Source organism: Bombina bombina, chromosome 2 (genome assembly GCF_027579735.1).
Source record: "Bombina bombina isolate aBomBom1 chromosome 2, aBomBom1.pri, whole genome shotgun sequence".
Taxonomy (NCBI): domain Eukaryota; kingdom Metazoa; phylum Chordata; class Amphibia; order Anura; family Bombinatoridae; genus Bombina; species Bombina bombina.
This window is the reverse complement of record NC_069500.1, coordinates 1,066,430,532-1,066,455,474: the sequence shown is the minus strand read 5'-3', so window position 1 is coordinate 1,066,455,474 and position 24,943 is coordinate 1,066,430,532. Positions and strand designations below refer to the sequence as shown.

The window sequence follows — 24,943 nt, the reverse complement described above, 5'->3', positions numbered from 1 at the left end:
AAACTGAGTGACAGAAAAAACAAGTCTGTTTTTCACAGGCCTAAGCAGCAGCTATTACTACTTACCATAGCGTTTAAAAAATGGTTAACCGCTGCACCTGCATAATCCAATACGGTAACGTGTAGGAAATATAAATCTTGAGGATAAGGTTTCAAGATAACACTTTCTCAACAATATCTTTGATTATGTTATAAGCAGTAAAGTTTACAGGCGGCATTACCAAGATAATTTAACATTAGACACACAATGCCAAACTATTACAAGTTGTAACCTAGAAACCCTGCAACACTACTCGAGCAAAAACAGTGTGACAGAAAAAATAAGTCTGCAAGCGATTTAAGCACAAAAATAAAGTTTTAGTCTGTAAAGTCACTTTAAATATAGCTCCAGACTGGTTGAAAATTCCCACAATCTATTAAGATGCTATAATGCCATTTATTTTGACAATATAATGTCAAGTACCATAGGACACAGACTGCTTTAAATTACCACTAGCTGAAATCCGAGCTTATCCCTTGATGCAATAGTATGTGCACAATCATTAATATCAGTTAGAGTTGCTAAGTTAACTCAATAATCAAGTGTTGGTGATACAATATAGAGACTGCCATATAGGTAATCCTCCAGACCTCCCAGTCTCCACAGATATTTTATTGCAAGTGTATACATTGGTATTAGCTCACTCTATACTGGTTATATAACTGGACATTGATGTTCATAGTGCCTTATAAGCCTATTTATCTACTAAGACCATTAAGTTTAAGTATAATAGGTATACCATATATCAATACCCACTACGGGAAAATCTGAAGGACAGGCAAGATATTAGGCCACATAGTCCTTAGATAGATAAATATACAGATATACCTAGAATATAAACTCGGTCTTAAAACTGGGTTACCAAGTACTCTATATCAGTGATATCATACAAGCTAAGTATCATACAATCAACAGAGAGTGTGCTTTTAACTCTCTCCAGGGTAGCATACACACACAATTTATGCTGTCTTTTTTATAAATAAAACTAATAAAGGTTATATTTTAATTTGATGACACAAATTCTTTTTCAATTATAAGTTCCAGTAATCTACCGAATTAATTACTACAATTCATTGTTCACAGTGCAATAAAAGCATTTCTTTAAGACTATCAGGTTTATTTAGCCTGTATAGTCCAGTTTTGTTAATTGAGTATTTCATATGCTTATGCACTGCTCCTTAAGTGTTTAGGCATAACCCTTACAATTGCATTATTTTAAGCAAAAATTAAAGATAAGAAACAAAACACTTAGGCAGCTAATTCAAGTATAAAAAATAAAGGTTCAAAATCTTTTCCTTAATGACGGCAGAAATATACGCGCGTAACTTCTAGGTTACGCCGTATATAGGATACCAAACCCGTGCAAATATTGGCGTCGCCGGCTTTTGCGGGCGACGATTTTTATCGGATCGACCCCTAGATTAGGTGTAATTAGTTTAAATATTTGATCATTTCTTTTTTATTTTTTGTAATTTAGTGTTTGTTTTTGTAATTTAGTTAATTGTATTTAATTAATGTAATTTTATTTAATTGTAGTGTAAGGTTAGGTGTTGGTGTAAGACAGGTTAGGTTTTATTTTACAGTAAACTTGTATTTATTTTAACTAGATAGTTAGTAAATAGTTAATAACTATTTAATAACTATTGTACCTAGTTAAAATAAATACAAACTTGCCTGTGAAATAAAAATAAAACCTAAGATAGATACAATGTAACTATTAGTTATATTGTAGCAAGCTTAGGGTTTATTTTATAGGTAAGTATTTAGTTTTAAATAGGAATTAGTTAGGTAATGATAGTAATTTTTATTTAGATTTATTTTAATTATATTTAAGTTAGTGGGTGTTAGGGTTAGACTTAAGTTTAGGGGTTAATAAATTTAGTATAGTGGCAGCGACATTGGGGGTGGCAGATTAGGGGTTAACAAGTGTAATGTCGGTGACGTTGGGGTCAGCAGATTTGGGGTTAATAAGTGTAATGTAGGTGTCGGCGATGACGGGGGCGGCAGATTAGGGGTGTATAGACTCGGGGTTTATGTTAGGGTGTTAGGTGTAAACATAAATTTTCTTTCCCCATAGAAATCAATGGGGCTGCGTTACAGAGCTTTACGCTCCTTTATTGCAGGTGTTAGGCTTTTTTTTTAGCCGGCTCTCCCCATTGATGACTATGGGGAAATCGTGCACGAGCATGTAAAACCAGCTCAAAGCAGCGCTGGTATTTGAGTGCAGTATGGAGCTTAATTTTGCTCAACGCTGCAATATTGCCTGCTAACGCCGGATTTTTGCAAACCTGTAATAGCAGCGATATAGGGAGGTGAGTGGTGGCAATAACTTGCAAGTTAGCACCGAGCCGCTCATAATGCAAAACTCGTAATCTAGCCTTAAATTACTTTTAGAGGTTACATTTCATTCATAGAAAAAAATATTAAAATATTGTGTTTTATCTGATCACCTAACCGAACTTACAACAAGTAAAATAAAGAATGAAAGCATTACACATTTTTAAATGTTGCAGTTGTAATATTTACTAGTGTTTTTAAACTGTTAAGTTACTTGGCAGAATCAGATTCTAGTTCACATTTTGTACATTCTAAATCATTCTAAATCTGCACCAAAGTTAATTTGATTTCCTTTTTTTTCCCTCAGATTTTCATAAAAATGAAGAAATAGCTTCCCAGTGCCTAAATGCTTTGAAGAGACTGCCACCTACTGGTGCTTTACATAACTGATCCAGGGAATATCGCAGCACCAAAAACCAATGAAGGAAACTATAATATAGATAATGTTCTATTTTTAATAAAGTAATTTATGATTTAGGGATTTTTTTAAATAGACTTTAAATAAAATTATTGTTGAGGATTTGTTTTATCATTAAAGTGAATGTCAATCTTAGCGTTTTACAAACACTAGGACTGACTATGGAAACAAAGGGGACTTTCATTCATGAAGTATCAACATTTTTAGCTGCTACAGCAGCCCATGGCTAAAAAAATTTTTTTGCTAAGAGGTGACATTTTCACCTCTTAACCAATAGCCGTGCAGTAAATCCGGCTCCCATAGGCGCCAAGCCGGATTTACTGCGCGGCTAGTGGCTAAGAGGTGAAAACGTCACCTCTTAGCAAAATAATTTTTTAGCCGTGGGCTGCTGTAGCAGCTAAGAACGGCAATCGATTGAAACAAATAAAGGAGATTTGTACATGAAGTATCTTATACTTCATGGATGAAAGTCCCCTTTGTTTCAATAGTCAATCCTAGTGTTTGTAAAACGCTAGGATTAACTTTCACTTAAGCATTGTGTTTTAGTGGCATCAAATTGGATCCACTTTTGACTTCCAAAGACAACTTTAAATGCACTAATTAAAATGTGTACATATATTTTAACATGGTACAGGGTAAAATCAGGGTATCTCCTGCACAATTTTTTTATTGAAAATCTGTTCATTTTGATATATGTGTATATGGTTAGAATAAGTTGGTTTATGGATTAAATGGGTGTTTTGCTAAATGTAGTTACAATGGAAATTAGTGTTTCTTTAACAGAAATTAAACTCTGGAAAATGTATATTATGCATATGAAACATCACTATTTAAACATGTTAAATATATATATATTTTTGCATGGAACAAAGTTAAAGATGTTTATTTTGAGTTTGAAGCAGTTGCATGTCTGTGTACAGCTGGACCTTAGGGACTGATTCCTCACTGGTTAATAAGCACTTCCCACTGCTTTATTGGTGGATAGTGATACGCCTCACAATCATAAAAACAAATGTTTTTTTTCCCTCCCTCATTTAAGGAACTTCTGATAAAACCAAACTGTAATCCATTTAATTTACCCTCTATTAGCTACAACAAAGAAAACAATAATGTCCCTTTTAAGTTAATATATTTGCCCAGGATATTAAAGGGACACTGAACCCAATTTTTTTCTTTCGTGATTCTAATAGAGCATGAAATTTTAAGCAACTTTCTAATTTACTCCTATTATCAAATTTTCTTTATTCTCTTGGTATCTTTATTTGAAATGCAAGAATGTAAGTTTAGATGCCGGACAATTTTTGGTGAACAACCTGGGTTGTCCTTGCTAATTGGTGGATAAATTCATCCACCAATAAAAAAGTGCTGTCCAGAGTCTGAACCAAGAAAAAAGCTTAGATGCCTTCTTTTTCAAATAAAGATAGCAAGAAAACAATGAAAAAATGATAATAGGAGTAAATTAAAAAGTTGCTTAAAATTGCATGCTCTATCTATCTGAATCACAAAAGAAAAAAAATGGGTTCAGTGTCCCTTTAAGTAATTCAGCACCTACTGTACATGGGAAAGAAAATGAACACATATGAAATGAATTGCAAAAAGAGAAGAAACATTTATCGTTTTGTAGTTGGATTAGGTTTTTAAATAATATGTAAATGGCAGATAAATAGAATGGTTCTAGAGCTACGCTCACAAAGCACAATTAAACATGTAAGTTTCAGCACAGACCTGTGTGCTCTGAAATTGCAACATTTCAGTAAGATTTAATGTTTAAAAAGTCGCATTTGAAATGATGCAGGGTTGGGTTAACCCATTAAGTACCATTGGCTATCTTCCTGGCAGCCAAGCACCTAAATAAAGACCAGTGATGATCCTTTTCCAGTTATAGACTGGTGTTAACACTTCCCAGGTAGCCATATAAAAAGCTGTCGCTGCTTTTTTATTTATTTTTATAGCTGCATGGAAAGTGCTCAAGGACATTTTTTCTTTCATGACTCAGAGAATACAAATTTTAAAAAGTTTCCTATTTACTTCTATAATCAAATGTCCATTGTTCTCATGTTAATCTTTGTGGAAGAGATATCTAGATAGGTAGCGTTCACAGGTCTGGAGCACTACAGAACTTTTACATTCATACTATTTAACAAGAAATAATAAATAACATGAAAATAAAAACAATTTGATAATAGAAGTAAATTGGAAAGTTGTTTAAAAGTTTGTTTTATCTGAATCATGAAAGAAAAATGTTGGGTTTTATGTCCCTTTAATAACTGCTTTTTTATATAGCTGCCTAGAAAGTGCAGTCCCATAAAGACAGAAGTAACCCTTCCATATAGCAGCATGTAAGCAAGTCATTATTTCTATCCAGATTGTCACATATACCAGTGATTAACAGCTTCCAGGTAGCGGCATGTAGAGCAGAGGTAACTTTCCTCCAGCTATAGTAAGAATGTTATACTAGGCAGTGGCAAGAGTGTAGATACATTTGTTTTTTCTTCTAAATATCTCTCTCTCCTCTATTCACTCTATCCTCTCCGTCTGTATACTATTTACTATTTATAGATATGTGTGAGTAAAATGAACATTTTTGTTTTATCTTATAAACTACTGACAGCATTCCTCCCAAACTCCAATTAAAAATATTGTCATTTAGAGGATTTATTTTTTGCAGAAAATGACAACTGATCAAAAAAAAAAAAAAAAAAAAGATGCAGTGTTTTTCAGACCTTAAATAATACAAAGAAAAAAGTTCATGTTCAATTTTAAACACATTACTAATGTTTTAACTAAGCAAGAGTTCACAAACCAATATTTAGTGGCTCAAAGAAAAGGGCAGAACTCTCCAGCACTGCAAGATCAATCTTATATTGACACATATGAAAAATAGATATGTCAGGGTTCTTATACCAACCATTTCTTTAAACGGCCCCGTCATATGTATTTTTCCTATATGTACCTTTTTAAAGCGGCAATATGGTCACCCTAAAATATAGCACTGCATGATATGAGAGTTTTGTTACACTTTGTGCTTTGTATTTAATATACCTTTACATTTCAGATTTGATCCTTTCAGTACTATTACAATTAAGCTTTGCACTTTCTATTTTAATACATATAATTATCGATTCAGCAGTTATTTTACAAATTCTGATTGTTTTGAAAGTTTGTGTTACTTTTACAAATTAAGATCATACTGTGTATATTCTGTGTATCTTTTTTTTTTTTTTTTTTTTTTTTTTTACAACTTTTATTGCACTTTGTATTTTCTCTATTGTAAAATAAAACACAGCTTCAGAAAGTGGGAGGGACAGGGCAGTTCCCTGGGCTGAACAGGGGAGTTCCCAGGGTTTGTCTGAAGTTCTCTCTCAAGTCTTGTGAAATGCAGTAAGCATTTTAAACAAGTTGGTCTCGCTGATGTTTCTTGCCAGCTATCTGCTGCTGGTGAAGTTTGCTCCAAATTCATAACACGCTTAACTGACCAAAAAATAATATATACTAAACTTTAGGCAAAATTAAAGAGACAGTAAAGTAAAAACTAAACTTTATGATTCAAATAGGGCATTCAATTTTAAACAACTTTCCAATTTACTTTTAGTATAAAAATTTGCTTTGTTCTCTTGGTATTATTTGTTGAAAGCTATACCTAGTTAGGCTAATCAGACGCTGCCTCTAAACTCAGTTCATATTTTACAGTTAGACACTGCTAGTTAATGTATGTCATATAGATAACATTGTGCTCACTCCCATGGAGCACTGATTGGCTAAAATGCAAGTCTGTCAAAAGAACTGAGATAAGGGGCAGTCTGCAGAGGCTTAGATACAAGGTAAAAAGTATATTAATATAACCGTGTTAGTTATGCAAAACTGGGGAATTAGTAATAAAGAGATTATATTTTTAAACAATAAAAGATTTGGTGTAGACTGTCCCTTTAAGTTAAAGGGACATGAAGCCCAACATTTTTCTGACTTTTCTAATTTAATTCTATTATAACATTTGGTTCATGATCTCTGTGACCTTTGTTGAAGGAGCAGCAATGCACCATTGGGACCAAGCTGAACACACCGGTAAACCAGTAGCAAGAGGCAAATATGTGTAGCCTCTAATCCGCAGTTAGCTCTTAGCAGTGCATTGCTGCTCCTGAACATACCTAGGTATGCATTTAAAAAAATAATACCAAGAGAACAAAGCAAATTGAATAACAGAAGTAAATTGGAAATTTGATTAAAATGGCATGCTTTGTCTCAATCATGAACGTTATTTTGACATTACTATCCCTTTAAATTGCAGTGAAGATATTTCAGTTTAATTTCTAATTGATGCAATCTGAGCCTTTGTATCAGCCTAAGGTGTTCTCCAATTACCTTCTATCTTCTTCCATAATGAAGCTCTCTGGGAAAGTGAAGCTTTCAGTTTTTCGGTTTTATTTTAAATACAAAAAATAAAAGTGCAATGTAATTTGTAAAAGATACACATAAACATACAGAAACTATGAAAGCATAATCAGAATTTGTAAAATCGCATCCCTAAATACATTGCTGTATAAAAAATAAAATACAAAGTGCAAAGTTTAAATGTAATAAAACTTAATCTGAAGTGTAAAGCAATATAAAATGCTAAGCACAAAGTGTAAATGCAGCAGAACTGTCCTGTCTTGCAGTGCTATATTGCACTGGGCTTGTCTCTCCTTTACATACAGAAGTGCAGGGAACGTTGCTTGTAGAAGTATAGCAAAATGTGCCTTTTAAAAATTTCATTAGGGATCTCACAGTTCTGGAGGATGATTTTAGATTATCTCACCTGAGAGCTTTAGATCATCAAGCTGTTAATGAACAGTTATCCTAACTCTAAAGGCCTGGTGATTTAAAGCCTCCTTTTTAGGCAAGATGATCTATCAAGTCTCGACAGTACGGTAAGGGCCCTCAAAGAGTTTTAGAAACACAAATGTTATATTGAGATATGTTCTGTATATGAAGGAGAGACTCCTATATTAAAATATAAGGTTTAAAAAAAAATCTCAAAGTTTGTGTGACCTTTCTCTCCATGGCATTGAGCTTTTGATCGTCAGGCCCTAAGAGTGCAACATTATGACTTGATATTTGCAGAAATACAAATTGCAACATTCTTACTGGACTCATTCAAATGAAGTTTATTTGTTTTAAACTGTTTTTATCATGTACTGACCTGACAATTACTTCGTAACTGGAGATGGGGATTTATGATTTTAAAATTGTGCCTTGTATTTTTGTTTTCTTTCTTCAAATATGTAGTGTTTTATTTTTTTGGGAATACAATGTTTACACAACTACAATATAGTTCATAAAGTGCTTGTTAAACTTTTGTGTTGTTTGTCTCGCTAAGGGCCTGTTTGTAAAAAGCTTTCTGGGCTGGTGAGTTTCTATAAAAATGCTCGCCATTACTTCTGATTCCCAAATTTTCTATAAAGCCACGTTCTACCATGAAAACAGGGTATATAGCTAAGGAGTACAAAAGTGCATACTGGAAATGGTAATTTAAACATCCTACAAAACAAATAATGGAACCATTCACACAGAAATATGCAGGAAACAATTATATTGTTAAGGTGTATCAAAAATAGTAAAATTATTAAAAAAAAATCTTATTTTATCAAAAACGTAACATTTGTATATAAATTACACAGAAATAAATAGTCTTCAATATGCACAGTGTAAATCGTAATTTAAGTACACTGGATGTGCAAAAAACATATAGAAATTTGTACTTAAAAGTACAAAACACAAAGCGTAATTATTGTTTTTTGGGGAAATGGGGGGGGGGGGGTCCATGGGCGTACATAAAAATGTTTCTTAAATCCCTGCTTAAACATTTCCGTCCTAGAGAAATGACTGTTTTTTTCTCACAACTTAAAAGTTGGGGAGCTTTTATAAAAACATAATTTATGTAAGAACTTACCTGATAAATTCATTTCTTTCATATTAGCAAGAGTCCATGAGCTAGTGACGTATGGTATATACATTCCTACCAGGAGGGGCAAAGTTTCCCAAACCTCAAAATGCCTATAAATACACCCCTCACCACACCCACAATTCAGTTTAACGAATAGCCAAGAAGTGGGGTGATAAGAAAGGAGCGAAAGCATCAAAATAAGGAATTGGAATAATTGTGCTTTATACAAAAAAATCATAACCACCACAAAAAAAGGGAGGGCCTCATGGACTCTTGCTAATATGAAAGAAATGAATTTATCAGGTAAGTTCTTACATAAATTATGTTTTCTTTCATGTAATTAGCAAGAGTCCATGAGCTAGTGACGTATGGGATGATAAATACCCAAGATGTGGAACTTCCACGCAAGAGTCACTAGAGAGGGAGGGATAAAATAAAGACTGCCAATTCCGCTGAAAAATAATCAACAACCCAAAAAAGTTTTAATCTTAATAATGAAAAAAACTGAAATTATAAGCAGAAGAATCAAACTGAAACAGCTGCCTGAAGTACTTTTCTACCAAAAAACTGCTTCAGAAGAAGAGAAAACATCAAAATGGTAGAATTTAGTAAAAGTATGCAAAGAAGAACAAGTTGCTGCTTTGCAAGTCTGATCAACAGAAGCTTCATTCTTAAAAGCCCAGGAAGTAGAAACTTACCTAGTAGAATGAGCCGTAATCCACTGAGGCGGGAATCAACCCGACTCCAAATAAGCATGATGAATCAAAAGTTTAACCAAGATGCCAAAAAAATGGCAAAAGCCTTTTGACCTTCCTAAAACCAGAAAAGATAACAAATAGACTAGAAGTCTGTGTGAAATCTGAATAGCTTCAACATAGGATTTCAAAACTCTTACCATATCCAAAGAATGTAAGAATCTTACCAAAGAAGTCTTAGGAAAAGACAATAATTCCTCCCTAATGTTGATAGAAATCACAACTTTAGGTAAGAATTGAAATGAGGATAGCAAAAACCACCTTATCCTGATGAAAAAATCAGAAAAAGGAGACTCACAAGAAAGATAATTCAAAAACTATTCTAGCTGAAGAGATGTCTAAAAAGAACAATACTTTCCATGAAAGTAAATAATGTCTAGAGAAAGCATATGCTCAAATAGAAGAGCCTGTAAAGCCTTCAGAACCAAATTAAAACTCCAAGGAGGAGAAATTGGCTTAATGACAGGTTAGATAAGAACCAAAGCCTGAACAAAATAATGAATAACAGGAAGGAACACTGCCTTATCCTGATGAAAAATCAGAAAAGGAGATCCACAAAAAAGAGCAGAAAACTCAGAAACTCTTCTAGCAGAAGAGATAGCCAAAAGGAACAATACTTTCCAAGAAAGTAATTTAATGTCCAGAGAACGCAAAGGTTCAAACGGAGGAGCCTGTAAAGCCCTCAGTACCAAATTGAGACTCCAAGGAGGAGAGATTGACTTAATGACAGGCTTGATACAAACCAAAGCCTGTACAAAACAATGAATATCAGAATGAATAGCAATCTTTCTGTGAAAAAGAACAGAAAGAGTAGAGATTTGTCCTTTCAAAGAACTTGCAGACAAAACCTTATCTAAACCAACCTGAAAAATACCAAGAAATGTAAGTCTTCCAAACTCTATAATAAATCTTTCTAGAGACAGATTTACAAACCTGTAACATAGTATTAATCACTGAGTCAGAGAAACCTCTATGACTAAGTACTAAGCGTTCATTCTCCATACCTTCAAATTGAATGATTTGAGATCCTGATGGAAAAAATGGGCCTTGAGATAGAAGGTCTGGTCTTAACAGAAGTGTCCAAGGTTGGCAATTGGCCATCCGAATGAGATCCGCATACCAAAACCTGTGAGGCCATGCTGGAACCACCAGCAGTACAAACGAACGCTCCATTAGAATTTTGGAAGAACTAGAGGCGGAAGATATAGGCAAAATGATAATTCCAAGGAAGTGTCAATGCATACGCTACTTCCGCCTGAGGATCCCCGGACCTGAAATAGGCCCCTGGGAAGTTCCTTGATAAGACGAGATGCCAACAGATCTATTTCTGGAAGCCCTCACATCTGAAAAATTGAAAAACATATCTGGGTAAAGAGACCATTCTCCCGGATGTAAAGCTTGATTAACAGAGATAATCTGCTTCCCAAATGTCTAGACCTGGGAAAAGGACCACAGAATTTAGATAGGAGCTGTATTTAGCTCAAGCAAATATCCGAGATACTTTTGTCACAGTCTAAGGACTGATAGTCCCACCCTGATGATTGACATACACCACAGATGTGATATTGTCTGAAAAAAACAATAAACGTCTCTTCTTCAAAAGAAACCAACTGAAGAACTCTGGGAATGCACGGAGTTCCAAAATATCAAATGGTAATCTCGCCTCCCGAGATTTCCAAACCCCTTGTGCTGACAGAGAACCTCAGACAGCCTCCCAACCTAAAAGACTCACATCTGTAGAGATCATGGTCCAGGTTGAAAGAATCGAAGAGACCTGTAGAACTAAATGATGGTGATCTTAACCACCGAATCAAAGATAAACAGAATTCGAAGATTTAAAAAGTGAAATCCTAGAATCCCTGCACCATTATTCAGCATAAAAAACTGGAAAGGTTTTCTATGAAAATGAGCAAAGGGAATTGAATCCAATGCTGCAGCCATAAGACCTAAATTTCCATGCATATATAGCAACTGAAGGAAATAATAGAGACTGAAAATACCGACAGACGGAACCCAATAAAAATGTCACTTGTCTGTTAGAGACAAAGACAGTGAGACAATCTATCTGGAAACCTAAAAAAGGTGATCCTTGTGTGAGAAATCAAGAGCTTTTGATAAAAAGATCCTCTAACCATGTCTTGAAAAAACAAAGTTGAATCATATGAGATTCCATAGTCTCAGAAAATAAAAATAATCTGAATGAAAACAGAAAAACATAATTTATGTAAGAACTTACCTGATAAATTCATTTCTTTCATATTAGCAAGAGTCCATGAACTAGTGACGTATGGGATATACATTCCTACCAGGAGGGGCAAAGTTTCCCAAACCTCAAAATGCCTATAAATACACCCCTCACCACACCCACAATTCAGTTTAACGAATAGCCAAGAAGTGGGGTGATAAAAAAGTGCAAAAGCATATAAAATAAGGAATTGGAATAATTGTGCTTTATACAAAAATCATAACCACCCCAAAAAAAGGGCGGGCCTCATGGACTCTTGCTAATATGAAAGAAATGAATTTATCAGGTAAGTTCTTACATAAATTATGTTTTCTTTCATGTAATTAGCAAGAGTCCATGAGCTAGTGACGTATGGGATAATGATTACCCAAGATGTGGATCTTTCCACGCAAGAGTCACTAGAGAGGGAGGGATAAAATAAAGACAGCCAATTCCTGCTGAAAATAATCCACACCCAAAATAAAGTTTAATGAAAAACATAAGCAGAAGATTCAAACTGAAACCGCTGCCTGAAGTACTTTTCTACCAAAAACTGCTTCAGAAGAAGAAAATACATCAAAATGGTAGAATTTAGTAAAAGTATGCAAAGAGGACCAAGTTGCTGCTTTGCAAATCTGATCAATCGAAGCTTCATTCCTAAACGCCCAGGAAGTAGAAACTGACCTAGTAGAATGAGCTGTAATCCTTTGAGGCGGAGTTTTACCCGACTCAACATAGGCAAGATGAATTAAAGATTTCAACCAAGATGCCAAAGAAATGGCAGAAGCTTTCTGGCCTTTTCTAGAACCGGAAAAGATAACAAATAAACTAGAAGTCTTTCGGAAAGACTTAGTAGCTTCAACATAATATTTCAAAGCTCTAACAACATCCAAAGAATGCAATGATTTCTCCTTAGAATTCTTAGGATTAGGACATAATGAAGGAACCACAATTTCTCTACTAATGTTGTTAGAATTCACAACTTTAGGTAAAAATTCAAAAGAAGTTTGCAACACTGCCTTATCCTGATGAAAAATCAGAAAAGGAGACTCACAAGAAAGAGCAGATAATTCAGAAACTCTTCTGGCAGAAGAGATTGCCAAAAGGAACAAAACTTTCCAAGAAAGTAATTTAATGTCCAATGAATGCATAGGTTCAAACGGAGGAGCTTGAAGAGCCCCCAGAACCAAATTCAAACTCCAAGGAGGAGAAATTGACTTAATGACAGGTTTTATACGAACCAAAGCTTGTACAAAACAATGAATATCAGGAAGATTAGCAATCTTTCTGTGAAAAAGAACAGAAAGAGCAGAGATTTGTCCTTTCAAAGAACTTGCGGATAAACCTTTATCTAAACAATCCTGAAGAAACTGTAAAATTCTCGGAATTCTAAAAGAATGCCAAGAAAAATGATGAGAAAGACACCAAGAAATATAAGTCTTCCAGACTCTATAATATATCTCTCTGGATACAGATTTACGAGCCTGTAACATAGTATTAATCACAGAGTCAGAGAAACCTCTTTGACCAAGAATCAAGCGTTCAATCTCCACACCTTTAAAGTTAAGGATTTGAGATCCTGATGGAAAAAAGGACCTTGCGACAGAAGGTCTGGTCGTAGCGGAAGAGTCCACGGATGGCAAGAGGCCATCCGGACAAGATCCGCATACCAAAACCTGTGAGGCCATGCCGGAGCTACCAACAGAACAAACGAGCATTCCTTCAGAATCTTGGAGATTACTCTTGGAAGAAGAACTAGAGGCGGAAAGATATAAGCAGGATGATACTTCCAAGGAAGTGATAATGCATCCACTGCTTCCACCTGAGGATCCCGGGATCTGGACAGATACCTGGGAAGTTTCTTGTTTAGATGAGATGCCATCAGATCTATTTCTGGAAGCTCCCACATTTGAACAATCTGAAGAAATACCTCTGGGTGAAGAGACCATTCGCCCGGATGCAACGTTTGGCGACTGAGATAATCCGCTTCCCAATTGTCTATACCTGGGATATGAACCGCAGATATTAGACAGGAGCTGGATTCCGCCCAAACCAGAATTAGAGATACTTCTTTCATAGCCAGAGGACTGTGAGTCCCTCCTTGATGATTGATGTATGCCACAGTAGTGACATTGTCTGTCTGAAAACAAATGAACGATTCTCTCTTCAGAAGAGGCCAAGACTGAAGAGCTCTGAAAATTGCACGGAGTTCCAAAATATTGATCGGTAATCTCACCTCCTGAGATTCCCAAACTCCTTGTGCCGTCAGAGATCCCCACACAGCTCCCCAACCTTTGAGACTTGCATCTGTTGAAATTACAGTCCAGGTCGGAAGCACAAAAGAAGCCCCCTGAATTAAACGATGGTGATCTGTCCACCACGTTAGAGAGTGTCGTACAATCGGTTTTAAAGATATTAATTGAGATATCTTTGTGTAATCCTTGCACCATTGATTCAGCATACAGAGCTGAAGAGGTCGCATGTGAAAACGAGCAAAGGGGATCGTGTCCGATGCAGCAGTCATAAGACCTAGAATTTCCATGCATACGGCTACCAAAGGGAATGATTGTGACTGAAGGTTTTGACAAGCTGAAATCAATTTTAGACATCTCTTGTCTGTTAAAGACAGAGTCATGGACACTGAATCTATCTGGAAACCCAGAAAGGTTACCCTTGTCTGAGGAATCAATGAACTTTTTGGTGAATTGATCCTCCAACCATGATCTTGAAGAAACAACACAAGTCGATTCGTATGAGATTCTGCTAAATGTAAAGACTGAGCAAGTACCAAGATATCGTCCAAATAAGGAAATACCACAATACCCTGTTCTCTGATTACAGACAGAAGGGCACCGAGAACCTTTGTAAAAATTCTTGGAGCTGTAGCTAGGCCAAACGGCAGAGCCACAAACTGGTAATGCTTATCCAGAAAAGAGAATCTCAGGAACTGATAATGATCTGGATGAATCGGAATATGCAGATATGCATCCTGTAAATCTATTGTGGACATATAATGCCCTTGCTGAACAAAAGGCAAGATAGTCCTTACAGTTACCATTTTGAACGTTGGTATCCTTACATAACGATTCAATATTTTTAGTTCCAGAACTGGTCTGAAGGAATTCTCCTTCTTTGGTACAATGAAGAGATTTGAATAAAACCCCATCCCCTGTTCTGGAACTGGCATAATTACTCCAGCCAACTCTAGATCTGAAACACAATTCAGAAATGCTTGAGCTTTCACTGGATTTACTGGGACACGGGAAAGAAAAAATCTCTTTGCAGGAGGTCTCATCTTGAAACCAATTCTGTACCCCTCTGAAACAATGTTCTGAATCCAAAGATTGTGAACAGAATTGATCCAAATTTCTTTGAAAAAACGTAACCTGCCCCCTACCAGCTGAGCTGGAATGAGGGCCACACCTTCATGTGGACTTAGAAGCAGGCTTTGCCTTTCTAGAAGGCTTGGATTTATTCCAGACTGGAGATGGTTTCCAAACTGAAACTGCTCCTGAGGATGAAGGATCAGGCTTTTGTTCTTTGTTGAAACGAAAGGAACGAAAACGATTATTAGCCCTGTTTTTACCCTTAGATTTTTTATCCTGTGGTAAAAAAGTTCCTTTCCCACCAGTAACAGTTGAGATAATAGAATCCAACTGAGAACCAAATAATTTGTTACCCTGGAAAGAAAGGGAAAGTAGAGTTGATTTAGAAGCCATATCAGCATTCCAAGTTTTAAGCCATAAAGCTCTTCTAGCTAAAATAGCTAGAGACATAAACCTGACATCAACTCTGATAATATCAAAAATGGCATCACAGATAAAATCATTAGCATGCTGAAGAAGAATAATAATATTATGAGAATCATGATCTGTTACTTGTTGCGCTAAAGTCTCCAACCAAAAAGTTGAAGCTGCAGCAACATCAGCCAATGATATAGCAGGTCTAAGAAGATTTCCTGAACACAGATAAGCTTTTCTTAGAAAGGATTCAATTTTCCTATCTAAAGGATCTTTAAACAAAGTACCATCTGACGTAGGAATAGTAGTACGTTTAGCAAGGGTAGAAATAGCCCCATCGACTTTAGGGATTTTGTCCCAAAATTCTAATCTGTCAGACGGCACAGGATATAATTGCTTAAAACGTTTAGAAGGAGTAAAAGAATTACCCAATTTATCCCATTCTCTGGAAATTACTTCAGAAATAGCATTAGGAACAGGAAAAACTTCTGGAATAACCACAAGAGATTTAAATACCTTATCTAAACGTTTAGAATTAGTATCAAGAGGACCAGAATCCTCTATTTCTAAAGCAATTAGTACTTCTTTAAGTAAAGAACGAATAAATTCCATTTTAAATAAATATGAAGATTTATCAGCATCAATCTCTGAGACAGAATCCTCTGAACCAGAAGAGTCATCAGAATCAGAATGATGATGTTCATTTAAAAATTCATCTGTAGAGAGAGAAGTTTTAAAAGATTTTTTATGTTTACTAGAAGGAGAAATAACAGACATAGCCTTCTTGATGGATTCAGAAACAAAATCTCTTATGTTATCAGGAATATTTTGCACCTTAGATGTTGAAGGAACTGCAACAGGCAATGGTACATTACTAAAGGAAATATTATCTGCTTTAACAAGTTTGTCATGACAATTAATACAAACAACAGCCGGAGGAATAGCTACCAAAAGTTTACAGCAGATACACTTAGCTTTGGTAGTTCCAGCACTAGACAGCGATTTTCCTGAAGTATCTTCTGACTCAGATGCAACGTGAGACATCTTGCAATATGTAAGAGAAAAAACAACATATAAAGCAAAATTTATCAAATTCCTTAAATGACAGTTTCAGGAATGGGAAAAAATGCCAATAAACAAGCTTCTAGTAACCAGAAGCAAAGAAAAAATGAGACTGAAATAATGTGGAGACAAAAGCGACGCCCATATTTTTTGGCGCCAAATAAGACGCCCACATTATTTGGCGCCTAAATGCTTTTTGGCGCCAAAAATGACGCCACATCCGGAACGCCGACATTTTTGGCGCAAAAGGACGTCAAAAAATGACGCAACTTCCGGCGACACGTATGACGCCGGAAACAGAAAAGATTTTTTGCGCCAAAAAAGTCCGCGCCAAGAATGACGCAATAAAATGAAGCATTTTCAGCCCCCGCGAGCCTAACAGCCCACAGGGAAAAAAGAGTCAAATTTTAAGGTAAGAAAAAAATTGATTCAAATGCATTATCCCAAATATGAAACTGACTGTCTGAAAATAAGGAATGTTGAACATCCTGAGTCAAGGCAAATAAATGTTTGAATATATATATTTAGAACTTTATAAATAAAGTGCCCAACCATAGCTTAGAGTGTCACAGAAAATAAGATTTACTTACCCCAGGACACTCATCTACATGTTTGTAGAAAGCCAAACCAGTACTGAAACGAAAATCAGCAGAGGTAATGGTATATAAATAAGAGTATATCGTCGATCTGAAAAGGGAGGTAAGAGATGAATCTCTACGACCGATAACAGAGAACCTATGAAATAGACCCCGTAGAAGGAGATCACTGCATTCAAATAGGCAATACTCTCCTCACATCCCTCTGACATTCACTGCACGCTGAGAGGAAAACCGGGCTCCAACTTGCTGTGGAGAGCATATCAACGTAGAATCTAGCACAAACTTCACCACCTCCATAGGAGGCAAAGTTTGTAAAACTGAATTGTGGGTGTGGTGAGGGGTGTATTTATAGGCATTTTGAGGTTTGGGAAACTTTGCCCCTCCTGGTAGGAATGTATATCCCATACGTCACTAGCTCATGGACTCTTGCTAATTACATGAAAGAAATGAAGATATGCATCTATTGTATCTAATAAAAACAAATAATGCTATCACTGACCAAAAAAAGGCAGAATAGACCATATAAATACCAATCTAAAAGATGGTACATTTATATAATAAAAAGATTTTCTATCTTTGGAACAATGAATAGTTTTGAATAAAACCCCAAAACCCAGTTCCTAAAAATGGAACTGGAATAAATACCCCAGAAGATTCCAGATCTGAGCAGCGCTAAAGCCCCAACAGGTGATCAGCCGCTCTTCAACATTACCCAAAATATATGGGACTGAAACACATTAAGGAAAGTGTTAGCCTTACTGGAATAGCTGGAATATAATAGAGAAAAAAAAGACTTCTCATAGACGGTTTTACTCTAAATTTAAAAAAAAAATCTTAACCTGCCCCTTACCAGCCAAGCTGGAATACGGCACATACATGCAAATTTAAGGAGCTGATTTTGAACTAAAATAAGCTTAAAGTTTTAGTCTTAGAACTCAATCTTGAAGCCCAGAGTAACAGTTAAGAATTGAATCCAATATGAACCAAATAATTGATTATCTTGGAAAAAAGAAATAAGGATTTTTAGAAATCACAAAATTCTTCTAGCTAAAACAGCTAAAGACATAGATTAAACCTCATTTGTGAAAATATTCAATAAAATGAAGATACAAATGAAATTATTAGCATGTTAATCCAGTTAAAGGACCAGTCAACACACCGGACTTGCATAAACAAATGCAAGACAACAAGACAAATGCAAGAACAGCCAGTCTGAACCTCAAATGAGCAGTAGACTTTGTCCCTTAACAATGCTAAATAAAATATAATCTGATACTTGATCTTAAAGTAAACAGAAAAATGAAGCAAATGCAACATCATCCAAATAAATCACAGGTCCAAGAAAAGTACCTGAAAATAAATATTTTTCCTTAAATAAGATACAACCATCTAAAAGGAAAATAAATACTATTTTGCTATAGAAACAATAGCATATTTAGCAGGAGTAGAGAGAGCCCCATTAAATTGGAGAACCCTCAAAACTGAAATTAACTGCCGGCAAAGAATATAATTTAAAACCTTTGAAGAAGGAAGAAAATTCTCAGCCTATTCCATTCCCTAGTATGAAGAACTGGAAAAAATCCTCTGAAAATACAGAAGATAAAATAAGCAGAAATAAAATGTTAGCTAGTCCTGAAAAAGAACTAGTTACCTCAATATCCAAAATAAATCAACACCTTTTCAACAAAAAACAAATGTACTCTAATAAAAAATAAAAAAGTAGATTTGTTAGTGTCAATATCTGATGATGAAAATTCTGAATGAGAAAAAACATCATCAGAGAAGGATAATTCAGTATGTTGTTGGTCATTTGAAACTTCATCAATTAAAAAAGAAGTTTGAAAAAGACCTAAAAATTTTAATAGAAGGCGCAAAGTCAGACAAAGCCTTTAACATAGAATCAGAAAAATATTCTTATAAATTTTCTAAGTATATCTTGTACATAAGATGTAAAAAGAATAGCAATACTTAAAGCATAAATACTCAATGGATTCTGCATGTAAAAGTTTATCATGATAACTTATTACAAACCATAGCTAAAGATAAACATTCATAACATTTAAAATAAATGAACTTAGCTTTGGTAGAACTTATCTCAGTCAACAGGAATCCCTCAGTATGTTCTGATCCAGGAACAGTTTATGTAAAATCTTGCAATATGTAATAGGAAAAAACAGCATATAAAGCAAAATTATCAAATTCCTTAAATGACAGTTTCAGGAATGGGAAAAAATGCAAAACAAACAAGCCTCTAGCAACCAGAAGCAACAAAAAAGTGAGACTTAAATAATGTGTGAAAACATGGAACAAGAATGACGCCCACATTTTTTGGCGCCAAGTATGAAGCCCACATTATTGGCGCCAAGTTCAACGCCCATATTTTTTGGCGCCAAGTATGACTCCACATCCTCTGACGCCGAAAACAACGCCCACATTTTTTGGCGCAAAAAACGTCTGAACACACATATGTCAAAAAATGACGTAACAACGAACAACTTCTGGCGACAACTACGGCGCCGGAAATGACAAAATTTTGCGCCAAAAAAGTTTGCGCCAAGAATGACGCAATAAATTGAAGCATTTTCTGCCCCCGCGAGCCTAACAGCCCGCAGGGAAAAAAGTCAATTGAAAATTTTCAAGGTAAGAAAAAAATATTTATTCATATGCATTATCCCAAATAATGAAACTGACAGTCTGAATGAAGGAATACTGATTATCCTGAATCATGGCAAATATAAGTTTAAAGACATATATTTAGAACTTTACATATAAAGTGCCCAACCATAGCTTAGAGTGTCACAAAAAATAAGACTTACTTACCCCAGAACACTCATCTACATATAGTAGATAGCCAAACCAGTACTGAAACGAGAATCAGTAGAGGTAATGGTATATAAGAGTATATCGTCGATCTGAAAAGGGAGGTAAGAGATGAATCTCTACGACCGATAACAGAGAACCTATGAAATAGATCCCGTAGAAGGAGACCATTGAATTCAAATAGGCAATACTCTCTTCACATCCCTCTGACATTCACTGCACTCTGAGAGGAAAACCGGGCTCCAGCCTGCTGCGAAGCGCATATCAACGTACAATCTAGCACAAACTTACTTCACCACCTCCCTGGGAGGCAAAGTTTGTAAAACTGAATTGTGGGTGTGGTGAGGGGTGTATTTATAGGCATTTTGAGGTTTGGGAAACTTTGCCCCTCCTGGTAGGAATGTATATCCCATACGTCACTAGCTCATGGACTCTTGCTAATTACATGAAAGAAAATACCTATGCATATGAAAATAACAGCAAATTTAAGGTGCAGTGCACTGAAAATAGCGTGATTTTTATTGGTAATAATATTAAAATGTAACCATATGAAGGGTTCTTCCTGTTTACATTGTCCTCCATTGCAAACTTTCACATATTTCTATGTGAGACATCTTGTCACTAGCAGGGACAGACCCCTTTTTTTTAAAAGAATTCCATGAGAGCTGCCTCTGTATCAGCATGAAAAAAACTACTTAGACTAGCATTTGTTTAGAGAGTTGACTCCTTAGTTATCGGACCAACTTATACTGGGCTAAAGCATTTAGTGGAGTACCCAGGGTTGGCTCTAAGGGGTGCATTGGGGGGCAATGCCCACCCAAATGGAATGCTGTGCCCCCCAGGGCAAAATAAGTGATTTAAAAAAAAATATTTTTTTTTACATTTTAAAAGTGGAGATCCGCCACTTAGGAGGGTCCATCTAATCTCTTTACTCTCAAATAAAGCTGCATTTCCCTGCTGGTACTCGCACAGTTAACCTAGGACTTGCACTGCCCCTCCTCCTGCTAGCCCACTTACTACAGAGCTGAAGTGAGATGATGACATCCTCAGACCTCTGCAGGAAGTGCTGGGAGAAGCTAACAGTCAGTGAGAGGGAAGGCAGAAGTAAGTTTATGAAAACACAGCCGTATAACCAATGTGTGTGTGAGAGTAGTATCCCTTCCCTATTGTGCTTTATATCCTGGCAGCCACAGATAAAGAAGCAAATTGGGAATTCCTTGGTTTCCCCACTGCAGGTCACACAAAATAAGTGTGCATTGTGTCTGCTTTATCTGCAGTGATCAGTGTAAAATGTGTGTCAGATTATAGGTGCTCACAAACACACACTTCAAATGTAGCTGGGGGACAATGAGTGAAATAGCCTTATGTTTATTATTTACATGTTTCAAAACATCTCCTATTTATCCCCAAGCTTGTTTATATATATATATATATATATATATATATATATACATATACACCCAATACACACACTGTGTGTATATTTATATATTGTTTGTGTGTGTGTGTATGTATATATATATATATATATATATATATATATATATATATATATGTGTGTGTGTGTGTGTATACATATATACAGTGTGTGTGTGTGTGTGTGTGTGTGTGTGTATGTATATATATATATATATATATATATATATATATATATACATACATATACATACACACAGTGTGTGTATGTATATATATATATATATACTGTGTGTGTGTGTGTGTATGTGTATATATATATATATATATATATATATTGTGTGTATATACATACTGTGTGTGCTGGTAAATATCATTACTAATATCTGAATATCTGTACAAGTAATGTACTGCTTGGCACTCAAACTTATTGTCACATAAAAGCTTATTTGATCATTAGTATGGTCATTGGTAGAGCTACACATGCAAACAGTGTCCACTGGCTGTGTCATATGTGGGAGACATTTCTGAGATATGACAAATGTAACCCCTGCACTGCCATAAATCTGGTAAATGTAACTGCTGCGGCACTGCCAGACAACTTATAAATGTAACCCCTATACTCCTTGAGATATGACACATGTAACCGTTGCACTTCCAGAAATATAAACAAATCTAACTCCTGCACAGCCAGAGATCTGATAAATGTAACCATGGACTGCCACAGTAGGTCTACTCTTATTTTGACTCTCATACATGCTTTTAAAATGCGTGCCCCCTCGTGAAAAAAAAATGCCCCCCCATTTCATTTGTTCTGGAGCCGACCCTGGGAGTACCACAAGACTCAGGGTCTGTTGATCTCAAGTTCTCCTCTGTAGTGAGATTTACTATATAATTCAATATTTGTTTCATTTTAAACTAAATAGTGCAGCATATGAATATTTGGGGAAACTTATTTCCTCAAATATTCGTTACGAAATTTATGGACGAACAAAAACATTTTTAGACTGCACATCTCTAATGTTTACTATCAATTAATTAAATGGGATAAGACTTGGTGAAACAGAAGTGAAAAAACAAAAATGATTGTCTGAGTTTGTCATGTTCCTTGTTCAGAGGAGGATTGCCTTGTATTTCAGGGCTGGACTGACCAAGGCTGCTCCCAGGTGGTAACTTGCCATAGAACAAGCTACTGAGCTGTTGTTCATTCCTGGTAGAACACTTCTCTTTCTGGTTCTGATGATCAAAGATTCTCCAGCTTGGAGAGAAATTGTAGTTCAGACTTTACAGGGGCTGAACTCACTGAATGCTCAAACGGAAAAGGATAGAACTATCCAGCACTGTGAGATCTCTCTCATTTATGTATGTGAAGGAGAGACAAATACAGTGCAATATATCTCTGTATGATATTAGAGTTTTGTTACACTTTGTATTTTATATCACTATACATTTCAGATTGGGTCCTTTCAGTATTATTGCATTTAACCTTTGCATTTTCTCATTTATATTTTAATACATTTAGATCTAGCAGTGATTTTACAAAATTTAATTATTATTTCTTCTACAAGATACGAGTCCACGGATTTCATCCTTACTTGTGGGATATTAACCTCCTGCTAACAGGAAGTGGCAAAGAGCACCACAGCAGAGCTGTATATATAGCTCCTCCCTTCCCTCCACCCCCAGTCATTCTCTTTGCCTGTGTTAGTAATAGGAAGAGGTAAAGTGAGGTGTTAGTTTTAGATTTTTCAATCAAGAAGTTTTTTTATTTTGAGGTATGTTCAGTCTTTTATTTCTGAGGAGAGTTGGTATATCAGAACTGGCTGACATTTTTTTTTCCCTGCTAGGGAAGGGGTAAGCAGTAGACCTGTACATGAAGGGTATTATTTTATTTATTTATTTTAACATCATTTTTTTTTATTAAGACAAAAAGGATCAGGCAGCATACAGAAGAAAGAGAGGTACATCCAGATAAGAATCATATTTAACAGAAATATTTAAACATTTCTCAATTTCTATACAGAGAAATATCTATGCTATAAATCCTATAATTTTTTAATAAAAAGGAGACTAGATGATATCTGTCTGATGTTGAAAAATTCTGCCACATGCTGGCAATTCCGGTCCCAACCGGAGACTTGGATTTGCCTCCGCAAAATTCAACGCTAGGAAGACCAGCCTATAAGTCACAGAGAACACCTGGAGTGACAAATCCATCAAGCCAACTTAAAAGGAAGCAGATCAGCCCTGTGGAGTCTGACTTAATACAACCGGGCTGACCTTACAAGGATCTCATACTCCATACCCTACTATGGGCCTAGCCTATCACATCTGGCTAAATTTGACATAACCTACCAGGGACAGACCTCCAGAGACTGACCCCCACTTGATACTCACATTGGGGGGCTAGAACTTTACATAATGCAATAACTACAGAACTATGTGGCAAGTATACCTCCTGTTAGTGCCATGCAGCACTGTTTACAAGATGACTGTATGTATATCTAAATTGTTTAAGGTTGATGTTCTTTATTATCTGTTTTTGTTTTAGGCTTATACCAATTGCAGTTTCTCTTAATTACCACACTTTAACAAAATATATAGGAAAAGAAAGCTCCCCATATGACCACTTGCCTGATTTTAGTGGTCAATGAGCTAATTACCCACAGTTCTTGCTTATTTTACACTATTACCACTAGACGGATAAGGGCTATTAAGCTAGTATAATAGCTAGACAAAGAACCTGATAGATTGAACTACCGGTGTTACACATTCAGCACCAGTATGAGAATACACACTCCCGAAATGTTTAATCAAGGCATAGGAAACTACCTCCTAATTAGAAAGGTCTTCAATAATTGTATGACATGTACCTAAGTTATAACTAACCTCTAACTTTAATTATTTGTTATTGTTATGTATTCGTTGAGCTGAATATAAGATGCGCAACGTAAGTAGCCACCAGGCTTGTTAACCTGCCTCACCTGTTGAAAGTTTTTCAAGTTTATATTTTCTTTTACTAAATACAATCATATCTATACCATTGTCTGTGAATCCAACAGACACTGTATAGCATTGAGCTTTGTCCTCTAGTTATAATCTACTTATACATTACCCTCCCCTCCAAGTTCCCTCCTTCTTCCCTCCTTTCCCCCTATCCTCCTCACATCTGCTATAAGTCAACGCTGAGCATAAACTCATATATTCATCCACCTCGCCTATAGATCCCATACAGTAAGAATGAACACTGTGACTATAGCAAGCCAAAATGTAAAAGGATTCCTATCTGCTGAAAAACGCTCTATAGCATACTTTGACTTTTATAAGAAGGGCATTGAAGTAGCCATGTTACAAGAAACACACTTTAAGAGACGAAATGAACCCCGCTTAGCTACACGCTACTTTGACAAGCACTTCTTCAGTTCAGGGTTAAGTAGGAAAAATGGAGTATGCATATCAATTAAACGCAATGTCCCCTTTGAATTAATGCAAAAACACTCAGACAAAGATGGGAGACTGTTAATTTTAGTAGGTCTGTGCTATGGCGCCTTAATCACCTTGGTCAATGTTTATGCCCCAAATAGACCTACACCCAGGTTCTATAAATCGG

At 35.8% G+C, this 24,943-nt stretch overlaps 1 protein-coding gene across 1 annotated transcript in view; it reads left to right on the top strand.

The window, feature by feature from the left end:
* The window catches only part of MGAT4D (MGAT4 family member D), a 559,080-nt gene extending 556,066 nt beyond the window's left edge, over positions 1-3,014 (top strand). The window contains exon 15 of the mRNA XM_053703693.1: positions 2,684-3,014. Coding sequence (XP_053559668.1) covers positions 2,684-2,707 — 24 coding nt within the window. The 3' untranslated portion in view covers positions 2,708-3,014. The remainder of the gene's footprint in view (positions 1-2,683) is intronic.
* Positions 3,015-24,943: the final 21,929 nt, after the last annotated feature.